This window comes from Sitophilus oryzae, unplaced genomic scaffold (assembly GCF_002938485.1).
Source record: "Sitophilus oryzae breed Bouriz unplaced genomic scaffold, Soryzae_2.0 scaffold_682_pilon_pilon, whole genome shotgun sequence".
In the NCBI taxonomy this organism is placed as follows: domain Eukaryota; kingdom Metazoa; phylum Arthropoda; class Insecta; order Coleoptera; family Curculionidae; genus Sitophilus; species Sitophilus oryzae.
The window spans coordinates 5,503,471-5,525,520 of NW_022147287.1; the positions used below are offsets into that span (position 1 = coordinate 5,503,471).

Consider the following 22,050-nt stretch of genomic DNA (forward strand, 5'->3'; position numbering starts at 1 on the left):
AAAACCTTTATGGGTATTTCGCCACTGCACTGCAAGAAAATCTACAAAATAAAATAGTTATTTTCTATAAACACTTCTGCGTTAAACCTAAACGGACACTGCTTGTCAGAAGTTATGTTTACAGTTATACAAATTAACGTCAACGGTTTCTTGTAGACGTATCTGTTGTAAGAAAGTAAAATGTTCTCGAATAGTTGAATTTAAATATTTTAAATAGTTTTTTTTCTTTATTCTTTGTATTTTTTTTTGCTTCCAAGAGATAAACTTTCCGAAACGTTAAGCATTTTTTTCTTTGTTAGGCAAATTTGTATAACTCATAGATAAATGAAACAAGTTTAGATTGGAAAGTGCCCATAAGGACAATGTAAACACTATTTGGCGCTATTCTTGCAACGGTCGCGACCCAAAACTTTTGAAAATTTCGGAGCGGTTCGGCTTTTTCCGGAATTATATCGCCAAACATTGTTTATTCAAAAGTAGTATTATTTTCGTTTAATTTTGTAAATAAAATACAGTGTGTTGCATACAAGAAACTTTATTTTATATAAGGACGCATGTATGAAATACCTATGAAACATTGGAAACCGACGTTATGCCACGATCCACGATGGTTTTTGCAGTTCACAGTTCACAGCACAGCTTTTTAAGTTTTTAATGCCACTTTTTCACAATTATCACCGGTTGGAGTAAATAAAACTTGAATTAAACTCACAAGATAGCAATAATTACTTTGAAAATGGACGCTATAAACACTTTTCGGGATTCCTTTAATGAGAGCGGTTTAGATTTTGAAAAATTATTATGATTTTTGAAGATTCTGACTTTGACAAGAGAAAATTATTTCTGTTTTTGTTTGCCGTTGTTCTTAGCGACCGCTATAGTAGCGCCAGATCGCGTATAACGGTCGCGACCCAAAATAATTTCGCGATCCAAAATTTATACGGGCTTTCCAATCTAAACTTGTTGCATTTATCTATGGTATAACTGTAAAGATAACATCTGACAAGCAGTGTCCGATTAGGTTAAACGCAGAAGTGTTTACAAAAAATAACTATAGTAAACGCCACGAATGTTTGGGAGTGATTCTTCGCTTGATGAAGTTAGAATCGATACGCGCGCTATCGTTTTTACATTAAAAACGTACATTTTTACCGCAGACGTAGGTTTTTAAAGGCCCGGTCTAATCATCTGCCTGCGCTCCTCCTACTTATTCTAAAATGTTAGCGTGATTGACAATTACGATACTATATCGCGTTTCTTTGATTGATTCGTTTTTTTGCGTCAGTCCATTGGTGTGCTTGCAGTGCGACCAATGGGGCATTCCATTTTATATTTATAACCAAATATATGTTTTGACAAGACTTTGACAGTTAAAACAACAAATTACAACAGATTATATATTGATTATTATATGACTTGAAACACCACGGCACTGGAATTTAGTTTTATGTGACCTTGAACTGATTAGTTCACATGGTAGCGACCGATGAATCACTCGCAAACATTCGTGGCGTTTACTATATTTTATTTTGTAGATTTTCTTGCAGTGCAGTGGCGAAATACCCATAAAGGATACATTTTTTTAGTTTTAGTGTACTTAGTATATTATAATTGATGAACTAAATACTTTATAAAATTATTTATCAAATTTCCTCAAGAAATAAAAATCATTCCTACACGATTCCTACATATAAACAACCAATAATGTTCAGTATTTTTGTTGCTGAATCATGTATATGTATAATAAATTATCTCGACTATGTTTCAATGTTTTAACATGGTAAAAAGCTAAAACCATTTCTTCTTCGAATACAATAATACTGCTTAAAATGTTAAATGCTAGCAAAATTAAAGAAAAATAGATAAAGATTTTATAGAAGAACAATTTAACTTGGTGTATGTGTTATTATAATTAAGCCTTTTTGTTAAGCTATTTTAAATGTCCCACTAGGTGACGTAATAGCGCCAACTACTGTGATTGGTCCAAATTTCCGAGGCAACCTGTTTAATATAATAACCTTGGTACTGAACGCCTTCGGTGGTGACGTCATCACTTAAATGCGTTAGAGCTGTTCAGCCTGTTGGCTGGCTTTACTTTAGTTAGTCACGATTCTGTCAGGATTTGGCTTTTCTTGACAGATCTGATTTTTCTTGAACGCCAATCAAAGATCAGATTATAGTACGAGAGCTAGCAACGTCGGAAAAACAAGTATTTTAAGACGTCTGGCTCTTTGATATATCTTTTACTATGCTCTCTAGAACAGCATGCGGCCCTGCGTCTGGCTGCCGGTAAACGTTGCGTTCCCTACTGCGCATTGAAAGAAGAACCTATATTTTTATTAGTCCTTTAAATTCTAGTATTGAATATAAATCGAACATGTCTCCATAGTGCAGTGCGTAGAGTTTCCTACCACGAACCGATGATTCAGAGTTCGAATCCGGGTCAGGACAAAGACTTTTTTATTTTATTTTCGTTTATATTCTGATAGTAAAGTATTAAATATTTGTTTTTTTTTAATCACCAGATTTATTTAAAATACTTTACTATAGTCTATAAAATGAAAACTTTGAATTTTGACCGTTATTTTTTACCAACATGGTAAATATAAAATTCCTCTGTCAAAAAAGTTACTGATATTCTTTAAATTGAGTGCCTGAACGAATCAGATATGTAACTCTTTTTACTTTAGTGAAATAGAAAAGGAAAATAAAACAAGTCAGTTCTTCCTCTTCTTAAAAAATTAACACAATTGTCAAAAGTAAAATGTCATCAGCTTTTGACATTTCTAAATATCAGACCAATGCCGTCTCTAATAGAACAGCCTCGGAGCGACATTTATGACGTCACGCTAGTTAGATACTACGGATTAATAAATATGTTGTAGAATACATGGAAAACATAATAATTCCTCGTATTTTTGGTTTGTATTTTAAAAATTATATAGTTTACATGATATATTATATATATACCTATTTATAGTAATAAATAACTTTCGCAAATAAACCAAATAAACTATGAACCATACAAATGCAGCAAATGTTTTACAATATACAAATAATGAATAGGTACATAAGATAATGGGTAAAATGTAAAATATATTTTAAATTTTGGGGTTTGAAAATCTATCTAATTTAACAAAAAACATTCAATATCTACTAATAGTGATGTATTATTATTTGCATTCACAAAATGTATATGTATATTTTGCAAGTATCAATGTTCGAAAAATTATATTTGCAAATAATACAATATCATAGAAAAAAGGCTGCAGCGATGGCTATGAAATAAAGATCGCTGTCATTTTATATGTAAAATTATTCTAAATTTTTTTTATTTTCTTGGGATTTAGGTTCGGGAAAAACGCTGATTAAGTTTTCATTTGTTTTTTCATTATTTTTTTTGGTTAAAAAAAACGTTTCGGCTAACATCATAGCCTTCATCAGTGTTGTGTCATATGAAAAAAATAGTGTCGAATATAATCCAAAAAATTACATATAAAATATTCACACCACATAATGTTTACTGCAATTAATAAACTAATATAAACTTGTCAAAAGATGACCACGTATTTTTTTAAATTATTATTCTTAACACTAAAACTATCTACATGGACTATGGAATACGATTTCAGCCATAGTAAGTAGTAGATATTGAATCTTTTTTGTTAAATTAGATTGATTTTCAAACCCCAAAATTTAAAATATATTTTACATTTTACCCATTATCTTATGTACCTATTCATTATTTGTATATTGTAAAACATTTGCTGCATTTGTATGGTTCATAGTTTATTTGGTTTATTTGCGAAAGTTATTTATTACTATAAATAGGTATATATATTGTATTTATTAACTGTATATTATGTATATTTCATGTAAACTATATCATTTTTAAAATACAAACCAAAAATACGAGGAATTATTATGTTTTCCATGTATTCTACAACATATTTATTAATCCGTAGTATTTAACTATCCTGACGTCATAAGTCCCGCTTCGAGGCTGTTCTATTAGAGACGGCATTGCGTCAGCATGGCCGCAAGTTGCTAACCTAATAAAACTAACACTAGAAAAGCCCGCGGGAACTGTCAAATTCAAAGTTATTAGTTTCACAGACTATATCAGAATATAAACGAAAATAAAATAAAAAAGTCTTTGCCCTGGCCCCGATTCGAACTCTGAATCATCGGTTCGTGGTCGGAAACTCTACGCACTGCGCTATGGAGACATGCTCGATTTATATTCAATACTAGAATTTATAGGATTAAATTAATAAAAAAAATATAGGATCTTCTTCCGATGCGCAGTAGTGAACCAAACGGGTATCGGCAGCCAGACGGGCCGCATGCTGTTCCAGGGAGCATAGTAAAAGACATATCAAAAAGCCAGACGTCTTAAAATACTTTCTCGAAAACGATGCTAGCTCTTAGACTATTAGTGAATACACCAATCAAAGATTAGATGAATAAAACGGAAAGCAGTTGCCTAACTTATGCATATCAAATGTTCAATTAAACAATAACAAAGTTAACAATGCTCAAAATAACAACTATTCATTGAAAAAACATTTGAAAAGTCGCACTTTTTATAGACAGATTAAATATTTTGTTTAACTAATTTTTCGAATACTTGTTTGACGAATAACAGTATAAATAAATATATCAAACAATGAGATTGAGGACGTATAAAATGATAAAATTTCCTAGAGGCAGTGAATACATGAAAGGAAAAAAATCAAATACAAAATGATGTAGCATCAAATATTAACTGATAGCACACAATATGATCTTATATGACTTTATATTCTTTATTCGTAAAACATACGAATTAACCCCCACAGATAAAATTTAAAGCCACATCATTTTTTTATTAGATTTTTGAATATATTACATAACCTCCAAAAAAAGAATATAATTCTCTATTAAAACATAATAAAATAAAAATGTTAATCCACAAACGGTGAATTTAACAGAGTATTTTTAAATCAGTGCCGGTAGAATAGAAATAATTTAATTTGGATAAGCATAGGAAAGTAAATTATAAAAAAGCATATCTATGTGTTATAAGGTCTATAGATTCGATTTTGAAATGTTGGCATTTCTTTCCATTTTTATTACAATACAGGATTTGTATAAATTATTATATAATTTTTTTATTATCTAAAAATTTCGACTAGTTTAGTTTTTTTTAAAGAAAATTCTAAAAAATATTTTCTATTCTTACTCTATTATAGTGACACTCTGTAACATAAAATATCTTTTATAAATAATAAAAAAATGGAAGTTATGTAATAATATAAATAATTTTTGACTAGACATGATATATTTTTTTATTAATGAGCACCAAATCAATAGTAAATAGTTCTTCAGTAAAAGATATTATAATAGGTAATAAAAATTCACTATTTTTTACGTACAAAAAATAATTACTAAAATACGCTAGAAAAAAAAACTAACAAATTTTGATATTTATTTTTATCATAAGAAAATTAAGTAGATATGCCTTCTCCTATTAGCAATAATTCTATTTTAATTAATAAATACCAAATATAATTAATTATAACAAGAGTGTATATATGTATAATTTATTATTAAAGCTTTTTCTTGAAGATCCTCATTTGCGAATTTTTCACCAAGGGTTTTATAAGAGACGTTCGATTTAATATTATGCCTAAAATGAGTTAATTCACGCTTTTTTTAATGAAAAAACACCAGCATAATAGAAATAAATAACTTATTTTCCTAGAAAAAATAAACAAACAAAACACAAACACGCGCCTTCAAAAATCACATGTTTATCTCTTTGGCAGCGCCATCTTAATTGTTCCTTCTTTAATGACCACTTCTCAATACACGTTGATAATTCTCCTTACCTCTACCCTCTACCCTCCATAGATCAGAATCAAATTTCAGTATGATGAACAAAAAATAGCATCTCAGTGACTTTGGAACTGACAATTATTGATGACAGTTTCTGTCGGGCTCACGTATAACCCTCATTTATTAACAATTGACGCAAAGATTTGTCAAAAACTAAAAATCTTAGGTCCACCGCGAAGGGACTCAAATATGGCCGATTTAAATTCCGGTTTATCAGTGCCGTTCTAATTTTATTTAAAAAATGTAAAACTATGATGCAGGGTAGACGTGGGGTAGACTCAATAATTTGTTTTTTTTTTTATTTTACGTTGTGAATAAATGTTGGTAGTTATTAAAATTGTTATAAAAATATTAAATTCTAATAAAAATAGATAAGTCATAATAATTATTTATTAACACAAACATCCGATACGCTACTGAAGCAGGTAAGTCAAACTGACGTATCTAAATTCTTTGACAAGTAGTAAATAAAAGCAAAAATGCAAGAAAAAAATATATAATTAGTTAATTTAAGTGAATTTCATAAATGATCGGTTTACTACACGTATGTATATTATATAGTCACTTACTAGCGAAAAGTTGTTCCATTATTTCACTCGATTTTTGCCGAGATCTACCGCACGCTACACAACGAACTATTTTAGAGTCTTTTTCGATAAATCGCGATAGTGTCACTGTTAATTTAAGTTCTGCCACAATTTCCATCTAGATTTACTACCGTTATACAACTATCAGTAGTAGAATAAATAATAAATAACATAAAATAAGCTCCGTAAAGACTGACAAATCCACAAAATTTCAAATCAACTTCAAATGTGTCAAATAAATCGTCAAACAGAACTGTCACGGATCCCCACCCTAGAGTCCTTTTTCCGCCCACCATGCATGAATACATGGATAGCATTATGCTACTTCCTTAGTCTTCTTATTCAAAGAAAAAAAGTAAAGTTTTGGAATTTCTTCATAGAATATAATAATTTTGAATCAGCAACCTAGATGTTTCAAACTGTCGTTTATTTTACTAGGAAAATAAGTTGGTAATACTAATGAAGAATGAAAGGATGAATAGTCGACCTACTGTCTACATTTAAAGCTACATAAAGACACATTACCGTCTACACATCATGTCTACGTTTGACAGGACATACTTCTATCCGTTGGTTTCAGTTCTTTTCCGGTGAACGAGCGGTTAAATCTGAAAATAAAGAAAATTCCGTTTAGTTATAGATTTATACAGGGTGTTATAAAAAGTTCGCAACAAATAGGATTTGTTTATTATCGAGCTACTGAAAAAATGTTGTGGAATTTCTTTAGCTTGGTCAATAATAAAGAAAGTATTTCGCAGTGACGGGCAGTGGATAAATACCCAATAGGTAGGTAAATAAAATTTGGGTATATAACTGGTATACAGACCGGACTACCGTAGTAGTAACATCTCCGTAGTAACAGTCCGCCGGATAAAAAGCAGGCGAAAAAATGCGATAAAATAAAAATAGGTAGACATGTGATAAGAATGTTACAGAATTTGTATTTATTCGTGTTTTAATAGCCAAAACGAATACATAGATTCTCGCTACAGCTCTCGTGTAAAATTTATTTTTTAAGTAAAATAATGGATGTTTACGAAGTTCGTGAGAAAATTCAAATTGTAAATCGTAAAATGGTATTTCCAAAATAGGTCTTATCGGAATATATAAACAGGAGCCATGAGAACCTGTCCAATAGCAGCAATGGAGGTCATTCTAGATCTAACACCACTGCACATTGTCATTGGTAGATATGCCAATGCGACAATGATTAGAATGGTCACTAACGGAATTAGTACTGGGAGAATTGTCAGATCAGGGGCTTGGAACACCCTCAAAAAGGAAATACAACTCATGCAACTCCCAGTGGACGATATGCCAAGAACGTACAACTTTGACAAACATGTCAATGTAGTATTGAGCAATAAGAAGGATTGGAAGAGCGAAACGCTTGCCCAGCAGTTAAAAGATCATACCATAACTTGGTATACTGATGCTTCCAAAACCAATACGGGAACAGGGATCGGAGTGATTGGGCCGAGAGCTAATTACTCCGAACCAATGGGCACTTACCCTAGTATCCTACAGGCAGAAATCTACGCTATCGAGAGATGCGTACAACTTATCTTAGATAGGAACTATCGGAAACAAGAAATAGCCATCTTATCTGATAGTCAAGCAGCGTTAAAGGCGATCAACTCAGTCTCAATCAATTCGAAATTGGTCAAAGAATACATAGAGAAGCTGAATAAATTAGGCAAAGAAAACAAAGTCCTCCTACACTGGGTGCCTGCTCACCAAGGGATAAAAGGCAATGAAAAAGCAAATAATCTAGGTAGAAAAGGAGCGAACACTCCACTAACTGGACCAGAACCGTTCTGCTTTCCAAGTGGTAACCAACTCAAGGAGGAACTCAAGAACTTGGAAGATTCCATCCGCAACCTGGAATGGAAATCTTGCAATGGTCTAGGACACTCGAAGAAGTTTCTGAGGGCTTATGATCAATAAAAATCACAGATCTTCCTAGGTCTGAGTAAGAACAATCTTCGGATTGTCACGGGGTTTTAACAGGACACTGTCTCATCAATGAACACCTCAGTAGATTGAAACTAAGAAGAAACGGCGAATGCAGATTCTGTGGGGAAGATGGTGAAACACCAGTACACCTCATCACTGAGTGCGCCGAGACGACAACCATTCGTGCCATGAATTTTGGTACGACTGATATTGGAGATGGAGAACTACCCTCTATAAAACCGTCCCAGATACTGGCTTTTGTCAAAGCCCTGGGACTGTATGATGAGTTATGATTCAAGAAAGGGGGACACAATGGATCTGTAAGGTCGAAGTGATTAACCCCCCTCCCACTCATTCTAAATTCTAAATTCTAAACAGGCCAATTCCATCTTTACCTACTATATCAAGAATTATTAATAATTTTGAAAGACATGGGTGCGTGTCCCCACAAAAACACAAAAAGCCTGATGTGTTGATTAATGAAGAACAGGAGTTAAAGCAAGTGTTTGGGGTGGTTTTGTAGGGGAGCATATGATTGGTACATTTTTTATAAAGAGCAATTTAACTGTTGCTAAGTATTTGGACTTGTTACAGCAGCAGATTGTCGCTAGAATTCGCGAGTTATTGGGAGAAAGATTCCACAATGTCTGGTTTCAACAAGATGGTTGCTCTGCCCACAATACCCGTATTGTTCAAGAATATTTGAACAATACTTTTCCCAACCGTTTAATTAGTGAACATGGAACTATTTTGTGGCCCGCTAGATCACCAGATCTTTCTCCCAATGATTTCTTTTTGTAGGGTTATGTAAAATCCAAAGTGTATGGTCATAATAGGGCTAATAATCTGGATGAGCTTCAAGTAAAAATATGAGAGGCTTTCCAAACTATTAGCCCTAATATGTTAGCCAATGTCAGACGGGGATTTTACGACCGCCTAGGCTTCTCTCTAGCACAAGAAGGTGGTCTTTTTGAACACTTGTTATAACTTTCTTTTTTATTTAGAGTAATATTTTAGATATAAATATTTTATAAACCTGCATTAAATCAAATTAAAATAGGTATGTAACTTTTTTTTAAATATTAATTAACAGCCAATTAGCATTATCATAAATTATAAATAATGTACCAACATATCGAAATAATAATTTCTTTGTTAATACGGTTTAGAATTCTTAAAATAACAGGCAAAAATAATCCACAATTTACAATAAAATAAAAGTTTCGTTTAAATTTCTTAATCAGCTGATCACTATTAAAGTTCGCAGAAACCCGGGGCTATATTATTACATTACTCTGAGGAAAATAACGAAAATAATCGATATTTTTGACTCCGCCCCGAAAGGTTCACGATTTGTCCTCCAGTTAGCAGCACATTTTGTCTAGTCGGTTGAACAACTTTAAGAATATATAAACAAGGCTAACAGTTATGACCGCGCAGCTAATTAAGGGGAACCACTGTGCAGCGTACCAATTTAAAAATATTAAAATCGCAATCGCAGGTTACTGTCGCAGTGATTTATAAATCACAATTTCAAACAGCACATTTTTGCTAATTTTTATCACCTACCTCAAGTGACTCCTAACCAGATGGCCGCTGGCCAAAGCCGCCATCAGGGACAACTCGCCGGCCAGCACGGCCCCGCACACGATCCGCGCCAGCTGTTTGGCGTTGTCGCCCGGCACCTCCACGTGCGGCCCCTTCACGCCCAACATCTCCAAACAAGCGGACTGAGCCGGCAACACCGTGCCGCCGCCCACCGTGCCGATTTCCACGCTGGGCATGGTGCACGAGATGAGCAGGTCCTCGCCGTCCGCGCCGTAGGGCTCTATGATGGTCATGCAGTTGCTGCTGGCCACGTTTTGGGCGGCGTCCTGACCGGTCGCTATGAAAATGGCGGTCACTATGTTGGCGGCGTGAGCGTTGTACCCGCCTGAAAGGGAAATATAATGAAGCAACTCAATAATTTATTGATTTATTTTACGCTGTCAGTAAATGTTAGTAGTTACTAGTGATGGGCATTACGATTCTTTTTAGTAAATCGAATCACACGATTCAATTTCGCATATTGAATCGACTCCTACGATTCGTTCATCTGTCTTTTTCAACGAATCACATGCAGAATTTACGTTTAATGTAAATAGCTAATATTCAATTGAACAAACCGTATTGCAAGTAATGAATCGAATCTCACGATTCATTTTTAATACTCGTTCAATATTTGCCCACCTCTAGTAGTTACCAAAAATATTATAAAAATGCATAGTTATATATACAGGGTGTCCCACTTAAGATGGATACAAGCCAATATCTTGATTGTTTGTTGAGCAATATTTTTCATTTTTGGCAGGAGGTTGTATGGCTATAAGACGTACATTTTGCCCAGGGTAAGAAATGCGATACCTCATAGACGTACGTTTTAATGGGGTTTGATATTTTTCGAGTCAAGAGTAAACTACCCTTAGGACAGTTTTTATTTCAAATCTGATAAATTATATTGAATCCTCCTTACCTAAGATACTTAAATTCAAAATTTTATAAATATTGATACAGGGTGTGGCATTAAAATAAGACATTTTTATTTTTATTATTATTTTTTTTAAGTACTTACGACGCCACTGGATAAACAACTGGTTTATTATCAATAACCAATTATCAATTAATAATCGTTTTTTTATGGTGGTTTGGTCGAAGATGTTGACTTTTAGTTCGTTATAGTTTTTATAAATCTTTTTAGAGCATATTTTTCAAAGTTAATAGTGATTGTTTTAAATATCTAACTATTTGGATTTTTTAAAATATTCCTCAATAAAACGAATAAAAATCATATATCAGATTCCAATGAAAACTGGGGTTTTAAATTATTTTGTAACTCAAGTTATTCATTTGTATTAGCAAACTTAAAAAACAATTTTTTAAAGTAAACAAAATAAATTGAAAATATTTAGTATTTTTGTTATCGTATCTTAATTATTATGGAAGTTATCTGAAAACTTAAATCGATTATTAATTGATAATTGGTTATTGATAATAAACCAGTTGTTTATCCAGTGGCGTCGTAAGTACTTAAAAAAATAATAATAAAAATAAAAATGTTTTATTTTAATGACGCACCCTGTATCAATATTTATCAAAATTAGAACTTAAGTATCTTAAGTAAGGAGGATTCAATATAATTTATCAGATTTGAAATAAATACTGTCCTAAGGGTAGTTTACTCTGGACTCGAAAAATATCAAACCCCATTAAAACGTACGTCTATGAGATATCGCATTTCTTACCCTGCGCAAAATGTACGTCTTATAGCCATACAGCCTCCTGCCAAAAATGAAAAAGATCGCTCAACAACCAAAATATTGGCTTGAATCCATCTTAAGTGGGACACCCTGTATTCTGGAAAAAATTAATAAAATATATTTTTTAACTTACCAATGCTACCTGCAATAGCAGAACCAACCATATTTTTTGAAATGTTTAAATCTACCATCGCTGAAGTATTCGTTTTTAACACCGTTTTTACAATATTGGCTGGAATCACAGCTTCACAAACCACAGATTTGCCTCTACCTATAATGCAAAATAAAACCATTTTATATTGTGGATAAAAGCACTTAAATCATTTGCACCTTCAATCCAATTTATAGCAGACGGTTTTTTATCAGTACAAACATTACCGCTCAGACTGAGAATATCCATTTCTGGGAACTGGTTCTGTAGAATTTTTAAACCTTGTTCAGTGCCTAAAAAATCATTTCATATGATTGGAATTTAGTTAATTGGAGTTGTCTTTGAAAAATTCTCTTTAAATTTATTTTTTGCAAAAATTAGCAACGCTTCTCTTTTACATTAACAGAAAACCATTCTAAGCATATTCTACCTTTAGATATCATGTTCATTCCCATAGCATCTCCCGTTTGAGCTATAAACCGTATAAAAAGATATCGCCCCGCGATATGTGTGGTCAATTTAGATAATTTAGCAAATCTGCTAGTAGAGTCGAAATTTTCCTTTATTTTTTCAAAGTTTTCCCGTTTCTTCAACCACATAACAGCCTCGCTAGCTCTAGTGATCGAATGGAAACGAACAACAGGTCCCCGAGTCATTCCATCGGCTACAATTCTTGATTTTATTCCCGTTCTTTCCAAAGCCCTGCATCCTGAAATTAAAAAATATATATATTTGTATTTTAAAATTTCCCGGCTACTAACCACTGATAATAAAAATATCTAATCATATAATATAAACATAATCAAAATTTAACATTAATTCATATAAACCTAGACAGTACAAACCAATAGGCTGTTCGGACCAGAACTATTCTGAAAGAAGAAGAATTTCAAGTGACAAGACTGACAAGTGACATTTATTTATCAAAATGGCCGTCGTTGCTGTAAGCGTGTTTTTAAAAACCAGTAAATTCGTTTGATCGGTGTATTTACATTATATATTTGCATCAAATTACTAAATTATTTAAGAATGACGACTTCCGAGCAAATTGGCTTAAATAAAACATGGGAGCTTTCACTGTACGAGCTGTACCGGACACCGCAAGAAGTAATCACCGACAACACGGAGATCGCGGTATCCCCTCGCAGTCTACACAGCGAATTGATGTGCCCCATTTGCCTGGACATGTTGAAAAAGACAATGACAACGAAGGAATGCCTGCACCGGTTTTGTTCGGAGTGCATAATCACTGCTTTACGATCGGGGAACAAGGAATGTCCGACGTGTCGGAAAAAATTAGTATCGAAGCGTTCCTTGAGGCCAGATCCAAACTTCGACCTTCTCATTTCAAAGATCTATCCCAGCAGAGATGAATACGAAGCGCACCAGGAAAAAGTTTTGGCCAAATTGAATAAGGTTCACTCGAGGGAGGCATTTGTACAGTCTATAAATGAAGGCATCAAACTACAGTCGCAAAACAGAGCTCCACGCGGTAGGAAACCCAATGAAACAGTCACCAGCGAAAACCAACCAGGAGAAAATACAGGCAACGTAAGTGGAGGAGGTGGAAATGAAAATACACCTACAAATCAAACGGCGAACAATAATAACTCGCAACAAACTACAAACAACGCTAATCAAAACGCGGGCAGAAGCACCAATCCAGGCAGTCCTGCGCCTTCCGGGCGGAGTACCCCTTCGCAGCCTCCAAGCCCTGTCTCTTCCAGTGTCAGCTCGATAAAACGGCGCCCCAAAAGCGCCATGACGTCGGAACGTAGCGAGGAAAGTGACTCGACAGCACAGACTGAACAGACAGATACTGACGGTGAGGGACCCTCTGAGCCTCATACTTTAAATGAAATTGAATTGGTTTTTAAACCACACCCTACAGAAATGTCTGGTGATAATCCATTGGTTAGGGCTTTACAGGAAAACTCTATACGTTACCTGAAAACCACGGCAAACGCCACTGTGGACCACCTACATAAGTACCTGGCGATGCGATTAACAATAGATTTGGATTCTCAGCTATCGGCCAGTCATAGTCTGTTAAATTTCTGTATCTATATATTACCCTCGTCAGGTCAGTATGTTCAGTTAAATGGTAATCAAACTTTGGGACAAGTGAACGACAAATATTGGAAGGAAAATAAACCCCTGGAGATGTACTATTCGTGGAAGAAGACCTAGGGATTGCGCCGGGGGTCAGATGTAAAACCCCCCATAGAGAATGAGTCAAAAAATGTATCTAAATAAAGAAACAATAATTGTCTTTGTTGCTATCAGGTAAACCATACAAAAAAGTGTTGTTTTGCAGATATATGTTAATTTAAAAGAGAAAATGTTTTATTAAAATGAATATTTTTTATGTAGGTATTAAATAAAATTTGGAGAAAAGTATCTAAATTACAGACTTTGTTGCTATGAGATAAACAATACTTTTCTTATAAAAAAATATTTATGAAGAATAATCAATTAAACTAGTGTTCCTTATCAATTTTTTTCTTTATTTCTCAAAAAGCTAATTATACAATACCTACTCGAAAACACTAATGAACGAACGGTGTATTTTTTATATAAATTCAAAGATTTTATATTTTTCCATGTACCTATTAATTGTAAATTCTTATAATTTTAAGAATAAATTTGTTTTGTGATTATTAACTGTCCATAATTATAGCTAGGTAAATAAAAACATTGAAAAACAAGGATCGTTTTTTTTAATTCATTTCTATTATTTTTTTTTTCAATTTTTATTATCTTATATTTTGTCTATGAATGTTGAACAAGGTTGCACTGCCTTTTTTTAGCAAAATTATTATTAGAACAAATCACAAGATCTAATAAAACAAAATAGTTGTATAATGACCGAATAAAACATTTGGTAATATTCTACATTGGAATAACTGTGAAATTTTCAAATACATAGGTATTTATCAATTTATTTTGAAGGTCACCGATGACACCACGGTTTTTGATTACATAATCATTCTCAGAAATAAATTAAAGATAAATTAGTCACACAAACTTATTTATAATCTTATTTCCCATAATTTGTTATTATAAAATGATGTAAGTGAATGATAAGGTGATGTAGTGTACCTACTGAACAAACATTTTTAAATTAAGCTCTAATACACTCTAAATAATAAATTTCTGTGTTCTACAAGAATCTGCAATGTAAAATTTTTTATCGTGAACCGTTTCAAAGTTATGGCACAGGTTATGGTGCTTTTAATAACAAAAATATTTTGTATACACTGCATAATTTATTAAAATACATAAAAAAAACTTACCCCTATTTGCACTAGCTACAAGACATCCTTCTGTGGTGGCCATAGGAATAAAATACTGCTTGTCATCCAGTAAGAGAGGTCCTGCAATCCCTAAGGGTACAGGCACATACCCTATAACATTCTCGCAGCAAGCACCCATAACTTTGCCATAATCGTATTGCCTGTAAGGTAAATTAACAAAAACACTTCTTTGTTTCATCTGATTGGATACTATTTTCCTGCGTATTTTAACACCTCTTTCCGGATTCTGCACAGCCTTTTCCAAATTATATGCAGGAATATGTTTGGTATCGACCAACATGATGATTTCTTTATCTGATAACTCTTTGGCACCGTTGTCTGTTCTGTAGATTTCTAGGCACTGTTGTAAACTTCTAGGTACATCTGTGTCTTTATCATTTATTGTGTCATCATACTCTAAATAATTCGTGAATAATTTTTGTTGCATGCATTCTGTTTGGGCCTCGGCATTTATAGAGGTTGTTCTGGCACGTTGTCTCTTCTGAATATCTTTTTCTATTCCCAACAACACGTCCTGTTCGAGCTGTTCTTTCAAGTGGTCTTTTGGTTCAAAAAACATAAACTTAATCATCAGAGTAACCAAAAGAATTAGTATAACTATATGGTCAGCGCTAAGAGTGAATTGTCTCATTACATACCCATAAAATGAAGTATCATCTGAGCAGTTCATTGGATCTTTAAGGTTGTTAATTGATTCTTTAAATTCGTCATTAACTGACCAACGGCTTTGCACATGTACAACCAGCAATCCAAAGGACATGATAAGTTTAACTCTTTGAACTGCTGGATTGGCTTTCTCATTTTCTTCTAGAAGCTTTTTCTGAATAATCTGTCGTTTTTCACCGTAAAAGTTTGATATTCTAGCCAATTCCAACATTAGGCTTAAACAAGCTGGATAGAATGTCATAAAGATCAGATAATTTACTATTGCTGACAGGCATGCAAAGTAGGAGAGCATCTCTAATCGCTCTACTCCTGAAAGTGTTCCTACACCAATAACTAAAGTTTCCACAATAGTGTCTAGTGTTAATGTAGGTCCTAAAATTGATACTCCCCTAGCAATTTGAGTGCTTATTTCATCCCTTGTGGATGCTGTCAGTGCAAATTGTGCAAGAATTGCTGCTTTGGACAGGTCAATCAGCAGTAGAAAGAAGAACAAGGCATCTTTAAGATCTACTAAATCGATGTGGAGGAAGTTCAGTAGGGTAGAAGTGAAAACAAAACTAGAAAACACAACAAATAATCCCGCAATACCCAAAATATATTTTGATCCTAAATTTTGCAGATTTCTGAATTGATGGTAACTGTAAAGTATGGCAAGACACCTTATGATAGTCATGACTACCATGTCAGCTGCATGGAACTGTTCTTCTAAGCAACCCACACAATGGGGCTGCTTTTTTGTCACTGGAGATACTTGCTTGTCTAATGTTAAAAAACATGTTGTAAGTGTTACAACGGCTACAATAACTTCCCAGGGATGCGTAGCACAGAATTCACCGTACAGACGAAAGATCTTGGACATGTTTTTCGCACTTCAATACCACATTAAAACAATTTTTCTTTCATGAACGCAAGTTCAGTTACCCTTAACCGAGTTTCTTGCTGTTTAACTTTCTACTTAGACACTGACAGATGAAATAATCGACCGAACTAATAGACTAATTATATAAAATAATTGTTTATTCAGAGAACGATTGTTTTTATGTAATTTTATTGGGATTTCTGAACTTTCCCCCTGACACTTTCACTTTACGCACATATTTTTGCGATTTCGACATATCAAAATTTTAAAGGGCGCCATAGATAAATATCCAAGAAAAAGACCACAGATTTGAGGTATACTCGAATTTCTTCTTTACAAATTAATGAATTTATTTCGTAATTTTTGCTAAATATGGAAGAATCGGTTAACAAGGCCTATAATAAGCTATTAGCCAAAGAAGAATTGATTTTTTTTGAACATTGACATTTTTGTATCTAATTTCCGTAAATTTTCTGACTTCTTTAAAAATGTTAATAATGTGCCGTTTTCGAAATTGATTAATTTGTCATGTTGACAAGTATCAACAATTCAAATTCTAGTGCTTAATTCATTATTCATACGCCACTATTTCATAACTCATAAGATTGGTTCAATATCCAATAAAAGACTACTACTTCTCCATTATGAATTAGAACAGTTCTATTTTACACATTCAGAATAATAGAGGAACATGGGCTCACTTTCCAAATACATGCTAGTTTGTTTTGAAGTGTTCAATGAATTATATACAGCGGTTGGAGCCGGCGTTCTTGGAATGGTGGTGTTGATTCAGCATGGCTTTCAATCACATCAAACTATCAAAAATCTTTCTGTAGTGGCCCTAACGGCGGCCAGTTTAGCGTTTGTTTTTAGCAGGGATAAGGAGCGTCTTTTGGCGAATAAGAAAAAGGTTGTGATTATAACAGGATGTGATTCAGGTAACACATCTATTTCTTGCACTGTTAATATGATTTTTAGTGTTTTTTAACTGAAAGGTTTGGGATATTCTCTGGCCCAACACACCGCCGATTGTGGCTTTACTGTGATCGCAACTTTCCTCAGTCTCGAATCAAAAGGATCTAAAGAAATCAAACGACTCTATGGAGGATACATTATACAGATTCAGCTGGATATTACTGATAGTAAAAGTGTTCAGTCTGCCTTACAGACTATGGAACATTATTTCACAAAGAATCCAGATTTTAGTAGGTAGTTTTCATTAATATTGTACAGGAATATATTTTAAAATTTCAGCACTTCATGCTCTTGTAAATAACGCTGGTGTTATGGTATTCGGGGAGTTTGAATGGCAAACAGAAAAACTCATACAAGACCAAATTGATGTTAATCTTCTTGGTACGATGAAGGTTACAAATGCATTTTGTCCATTGATTCGGCAGCACAAAGGTAGAATCATTACTGTGTCTAGTCACTGTGCTCAAGCTAACTTGCCTGGATTAGCTGTTTATGGGGCAACTAAAGCAGGCCTGAGTTCATGGAGTGACGGTCTTAGAGTTGAGCTGTCTAAGTATGGAGTGGATGTTGTTACTTTTATACCAGGTTATTACTTAATTATTTAATTTAAATTATTGAATGGTATAAAAATTTAATATTTCAAATACAAATTTATATTGTTAGGTTCATTTACTATGGATAGCAATATTATGGGGCATCAAATAGAACATGTCCAGGAGATGCATGACCATTTTACAAAAGAACAGCACCAGTTTTACAGTGACTATTTCAAGAGATATAACATTTATTTATCATATATAACACCACCAAAGGATATTAAAAAAATTTCTAATGAACAACTGTATAAAGTATTTGAGGGTGCTCTGTTAGATGACCCCCCTTCAACAGTATATAAGTATGAACCTTGGAGGTACAAGATGTACCATTACTTGTTCAGGTTTAGTCCAGTATTTATTCGAGATTATTTTGTGGTGAAATTTATGAAAATGCCTGAATACAGAGAAAATAATGGAAGTGAAGATGATTTTGAAGATTTGGGGGGTGAAAGTATATAAGTTTAGAGCTTATATACCTTGAAATGTAAATTAAACTTGTTATAACAACATATTTAAGTAATATTAGTTGATGTGTTTAGTATATTTTCAACAGACTATATATATACTAGAAATAAAGACAAATTTGAAAGATAAACTTACCCACAAAAAACTAATTATTTCACTAGCATTGCTTTATTTGTATTAAATTGAAAATTATAACATACAAAAATAAACTAAGTGTTTTCAGGGAACTTTGACCGTTACAGAGGTTCCTATTACAAAAACAGATCAGTCTCCCATCCGCCAACTTAACACAACCGTTTTTAAGTTTTACATTTTTATTATCAGTAGCCCCATGACAACCTCTTTTTGTAATTCTCTTATTGCGGCTGCCGCTTACTTCTATGAAGCAAAACGAATTCCTATGGGGTGGACAAATAAATAATCTGTCCACTTTATCATCCGGTTTCCAATAATAAAACACCTCGCTGTAGCAAAAAGGGATTGTATCCAAATATGTGGAGTTGCATTGGTAACAAACTAAGCTTTTGGTTCTTTGCAAATCTGGACTGAAAGGGGTATCGCTGTCTCTCGTCGGTTCATACGCCGTTACTGCGTCGAATAGCAAAAACATAAAAATGGGAAAGTAAATTTTTGAAAAATATGTTATAATTTTTGAATTTGAAATTGTAAACGTCTGTTAAAAAAATCTCGTTTTGTAATAATCTGTGGTAATCACAAAACATACCTAATTTTCAAACTCTTTGGTTTATCATATATAAAATGGTCTTATGTGACAGAGTTAACAACAAACAGGATTGGAGTTAGTTAGATAGTTAGACCCACGTTAGACCTCTACTAAATAGTCCTAGCAGCTTAGGCCTCTAAATAAATTAAAAAAGATGAAGAAACACCTCTAACCTATAAATTATAATAATTTTTCCATTTTTTAATTAAAATTTCTAATTATTTAATAATTTCATAATGTCTGCAGCTAGATTAAAAGCGGTTATGAAAAAAGGAGTCGGCGACAAAATTGTTCATGGGAAAATGAAAACTAACATACCTGCAGGCCTAGCAGCAGCAGGGCCTCCTTTGGGACCGATGTTGGGTCAAGTACTTTACATCTCTAATTTACGTTTTATTAATTTAGTAATAAGAATAAAATGATTGTAGAGAAGCGTAAATATAGCCGCATTTTGTAAAGATTTCAATGAGAAAACGAAAGATATTAAAGAAGGTATCCCACTGCCAACCAGGGTAACTGTAAGTGCGGATAAAAGTTATGAGTTAGTTATACACAAACCCCCTGTAGTATATTTCCTGAAACAGGCCGCTGGTATTCAAAGGGCCGCCATGGACCAAGGGAAAGGTAATTATGATTTATGATATGCTATGTTTGTTATGATAATGTATAATTTTTAGAGATTGCTGGCAAAGTAACATTTAAACACGTATATGAAATAGCCAAAATTAAAAGCGAAGACCCTACTTTACAATGCCAATCGTTACAGAATATATGCAATATGGTCATTGGTATAGCAAAGTAATTTTGTTTTAATATAATAGTCTTTTTTCAATCTAAAAACACTTTTTACAGATCTTGTGGGATCGAAGTAGTGAGACAATTAGATCCTAAAGAATATGGTGAGTTCCTTATAGAAAGAGCTGCAATAATAGAACAACAAAAGAAAGAGCTACAAGAGAAGAGAGAGGCAAAAATGTTAAGAGCAGCATAATTAGAAAATTTGTAATATTAGGTAGAAATAAAATATGTTAAGTTTTTCATGTGGTTTTATTTAAATTGCGACAGTTTTTTTCATTATTTTTTTGTCTTTTAGTTTCATCTTTTTGGTTCTTTTTTCTATATGTTTCTGTAACTTGTTATTTTTCTTCAGTTCTTCATACTTTTCCACTAAACTTTCTAATCGCTTCACAGCTAAAAATATATTTATCGAGTCATTTGCATTAAGAAACATTATTACAGAATGCTTACATTTCTTTTTATAAACTGGCTTTTCTCCATGTTTTAATTTTTCTCTAAGTTCTCTTTTATCATTTTCTTCTTTTTCTTTCTTTTTCCTGATCTTTTCATTTTCCCTTAGTTGATTTTCCTAGAAACATAAACTAATAATTTCTGAATATAATATGGGTTTAAAAAATATACAATTCTCTGTTTTAAGAGTTTTATAGTTTGTTTCCTTTCAGGATCCGTACACTCTCGATATTCTTTATCCAACTGATCCTTCTCCTTTTGCCTAATATCATTGATAAACTTGTAGTTTTGTTTAAATGATTTATTATCGAACTCGCCACACAACGTATCAAATCTTGGATCCCTCGGTACAAATTTCTTTGATTTTGGTGTTACTGAACTACCTAAAATGTAAAAAACTTTACCCCAAAAAATACTTACTTTAAACACTAACTTACTGTTATTTCCAATTAATTTGCCTACTCGCTTAGGCCTTATTTTTGAACTAATTTCTCTTGGCCTATTCTTATTTGATCTCTTAAATTCCTTCTGTGATTTATCTTTATTTGGTTTGCTCCCATAAACTGTTTCATTATATACCTTAGCGCCAAGTTTTTCTTTTAATTTGATTAATTCCTCGAAGCTGAGAGTGGAAAGATTATCCCGTATTTTTTGCTAAAAAAAGATTAAATGAAAATAGGGAAATATAGATAAATTCTAGATTTTACCCTTTCTATGTCTTCGTCGTTTAATTCCTTGTCCGAATTGTCATCAGTTTCTTCATTTGAACTGGAATAATTGTTTGTTTCTTCATCTTCTGACATCCTAAAACAATATAATCCAAGTTTTGCAGAAAAATCACAGTTTGCAAGCAAATATAATCACAGAACAGCAGAAAAAGTAGTCTCATAAGTGAGGTTATGAAAAACTTGAAAAAGTATATTTGGTTGCCTATAAATACATATCCAATTTAAAACTTGACCACAAAATTTGAAATTGTCTAGAAACAATGTTAATAACAATACAGTTGATACATTTTATTAAGAATAAAAATTATAAGCTGTTTTTTGACATTTTTATGATTTATTAATGTATGTATAAAACACTATTATTTGATCTGCTTTAATGTTTTAACTAAAATTCCGTCCTTTTGACCAATTTTCTTAAAACTAATAAATAAAGTCTAATATGCCATTTTTAGCATTTTTATTCTTTGTCGATCTTCAAACCAGTATTTCATAATCTGCTTTAAGTAAAGTTTCAATTGCGATTGGTACGTATAGAGGCACAGGACATGACAGCTAAAGCTAAAAGTCTTCTAATAGGAAAAAGCAAAGGGGAAAAGCGATAA

The 22,050-nt window shown here is 33.0% G+C and overlaps 5 protein-coding genes across 7 annotated transcripts; 3 read left to right on the plus strand and 2 right to left on the minus strand.

Moving 5' to 3' along the window:
- Positions 1 to 24: 24 nt before the first annotated feature.
- On the minus strand, positions 25 to 16,712 carry LOC115887958 (3-hydroxy-3-methylglutaryl-coenzyme A reductase-like). 3 transcript variants are annotated; one of them, XM_030907529.1, is made up of 7 exons: positions 15,167 to 16,712; positions 12,301 to 12,579; positions 12,050 to 12,163; positions 11,853 to 11,990; positions 9,993 to 10,356; positions 6,993 to 7,075; positions 25 to 41 (listed from the first exon to the last, which is right to left on the minus strand). In XM_030907529.1, exons 1-6 carry the CDS (start codon positions 16,710 to 16,712, stop codon positions 7,009 to 7,011), a joined length of 2,508 nt encoding a protein of 835 aa, XP_030763389.1. In that variant the 3' UTR covers positions 25 to 41; positions 6,993 to 7,008. The 3 variants fall into 3 exon arrangements, 2 of the variants coding, with proteins under 2 accessions (XP_030763389.1, XP_030763388.1); XR_004051178.1 differs by lacking the exon at positions 25 to 41 and adding an exon at positions 4,288 to 5,671 and having other exon boundaries at positions 6,959 to 7,075; XM_030907528.1 differs by lacking the exon at positions 25 to 41 and adding an exon at positions 4,288 to 5,671.
- On the plus strand, positions 12,774 to 14,579 carry LOC115887975 (E3 ubiquitin-protein ligase RING1). Its single transcript, XM_030907549.1, has one exon. It carries the CDS (start codon positions 12,900 to 12,902, stop codon positions 14,058 to 14,060), a length of 1,161 nt encoding a protein of 386 aa, XP_030763409.1. The 5' UTR covers positions 12,774 to 12,899; the 3' UTR covers positions 14,061 to 14,579.
- A 426-nt stretch (positions 16,713 to 17,138) lies between the features above and the next one.
- LOC115887976 (retinol dehydrogenase 7) lies at positions 17,139 to 18,882 on the plus strand. The gene is made up of 4 exons (XM_030907550.1): positions 17,139 to 17,650; positions 17,708 to 17,917; positions 17,967 to 18,272; positions 18,351 to 18,882. The coding sequence occupies exons 1-4, from the start codon at positions 17,404 to 17,406 to the stop codon at positions 18,740 to 18,742; spliced, it is 1,155 nt and encodes a 384-aa protein (XP_030763410.1). The 5' UTR covers positions 17,139 to 17,403; the 3' UTR covers positions 18,743 to 18,882.
- A 709-nt stretch (positions 18,883 to 19,591) lies between these two features.
- On the plus strand, positions 19,592 to 20,509 carry LOC115887991 (39S ribosomal protein L11, mitochondrial). The gene is made up of 4 exons (XM_030907570.1): positions 19,592 to 19,840; positions 19,901 to 20,096; positions 20,150 to 20,270; positions 20,325 to 20,509. The coding sequence occupies exons 1-4, from the start codon at positions 19,709 to 19,711 to the stop codon at positions 20,461 to 20,463; spliced, it is 588 nt and encodes a 195-aa protein (XP_030763430.1). The 5' UTR covers positions 19,592 to 19,708; the 3' UTR covers positions 20,464 to 20,509.
- Positions 20,506 to 21,624, minus strand: LOC115887986 (ribosomal RNA processing protein 36 homolog). The gene is made up of 5 exons (XM_030907562.1): positions 21,428 to 21,624; positions 21,158 to 21,374; positions 20,892 to 21,103; positions 20,721 to 20,838; positions 20,506 to 20,663 (listed from the first exon to the last, which is right to left on the minus strand). The coding sequence occupies exons 1-5, from the start codon at positions 21,521 to 21,523 to the stop codon at positions 20,524 to 20,526; spliced, it is 783 nt and encodes a 260-aa protein (XP_030763422.1). The 5' UTR covers positions 21,524 to 21,624; the 3' UTR covers positions 20,506 to 20,523.
- Between the last annotated feature and the right edge of the window lie 426 nt (positions 21,625 to 22,050).

Excerpts from the sequence above, each read along its gene's own strand:
- LOC115887975 (XM_030907549.1), top strand. The coding sequence starts at position 12,900 with ATGACGACTTCCGAGCAAATTGGCTTAAATAAAACATGGGAGCTTTCA.
- LOC115887958 (XM_030907529.1), bottom strand. The coding sequence starts at position 16,712 with ATGTCCAAGATCTTTCGTCTGTACGGTGAATTCTGTGCTACGCATCCC. Across the intron at positions 12,164-12,300 it reads AATGAACATGATATCTAAAG|GCACTGAACAAGGTTTAAAA; the intron begins GTAGAATATGCT and ends ATGATTTTTTAG. Across the intron at positions 10,357-11,852 it reads TGCTATTGCAGGTAGCATTG|GCGGGTACAACGCTCACGCC; the intron begins GTAAGTTAAAAA and ends TTTCCCTTTCAG.
- LOC115887976 (XM_030907550.1), top strand. The coding sequence starts at position 17,404 with ATGGGCTCACTTTCCAAATACATGCTAGTTTGTTTTGAAGTGTTCAAT. Across the intron at positions 17,651-17,707 it reads TATAACAGGATGTGATTCAG|GTTTGGGATATTCTCTGGCC; the intron begins GTAACACATCTA and ends TTTAACTGAAAG. Across the intron at positions 18,273-18,350 it reads TGTTGTTACTTTTATACCAG|GTTCATTTACTATGGATAGC; the intron begins GTTATTACTTAA and ends TTATATTGTTAG.
- LOC115887991 (XM_030907570.1), top strand. The coding sequence starts at position 19,709 with ATGTCTGCAGCTAGATTAAAAGCGGTTATGAAAAAAGGAGTCGGCGAC. Across the intron at positions 20,097-20,149 it reads CGCCATGGACCAAGGGAAAG|AGATTGCTGGCAAAGTAACA; the intron begins GTAATTATGATT and ends TATAATTTTTAG. Across the intron at positions 20,271-20,324 it reads ATGGTCATTGGTATAGCAAA|ATCTTGTGGGATCGAAGTAG; the intron begins GTAATTTTGTTT and ends CACTTTTTACAG.
- LOC115887986 (XM_030907562.1), bottom strand. The coding sequence starts at position 21,523 with ATGTCAGAAGATGAAGAAACAAACAATTATTCCAGTTCAAATGAAGAA. Across the intron at positions 21,375-21,427 it reads ACGACGAAGACATAGAAAGG|CAAAAAATACGGGATAATCT; the intron begins GTAAAATCTAGA and ends ATCTTTTTTTAG. Across the intron at positions 20,664-20,720 it reads GCCAGTTTATAAAAAGAAAT|CTGTGAAGCGATTAGAAAGT; the intron begins GTAAGCATTCTG and ends ATATATTTTTAG.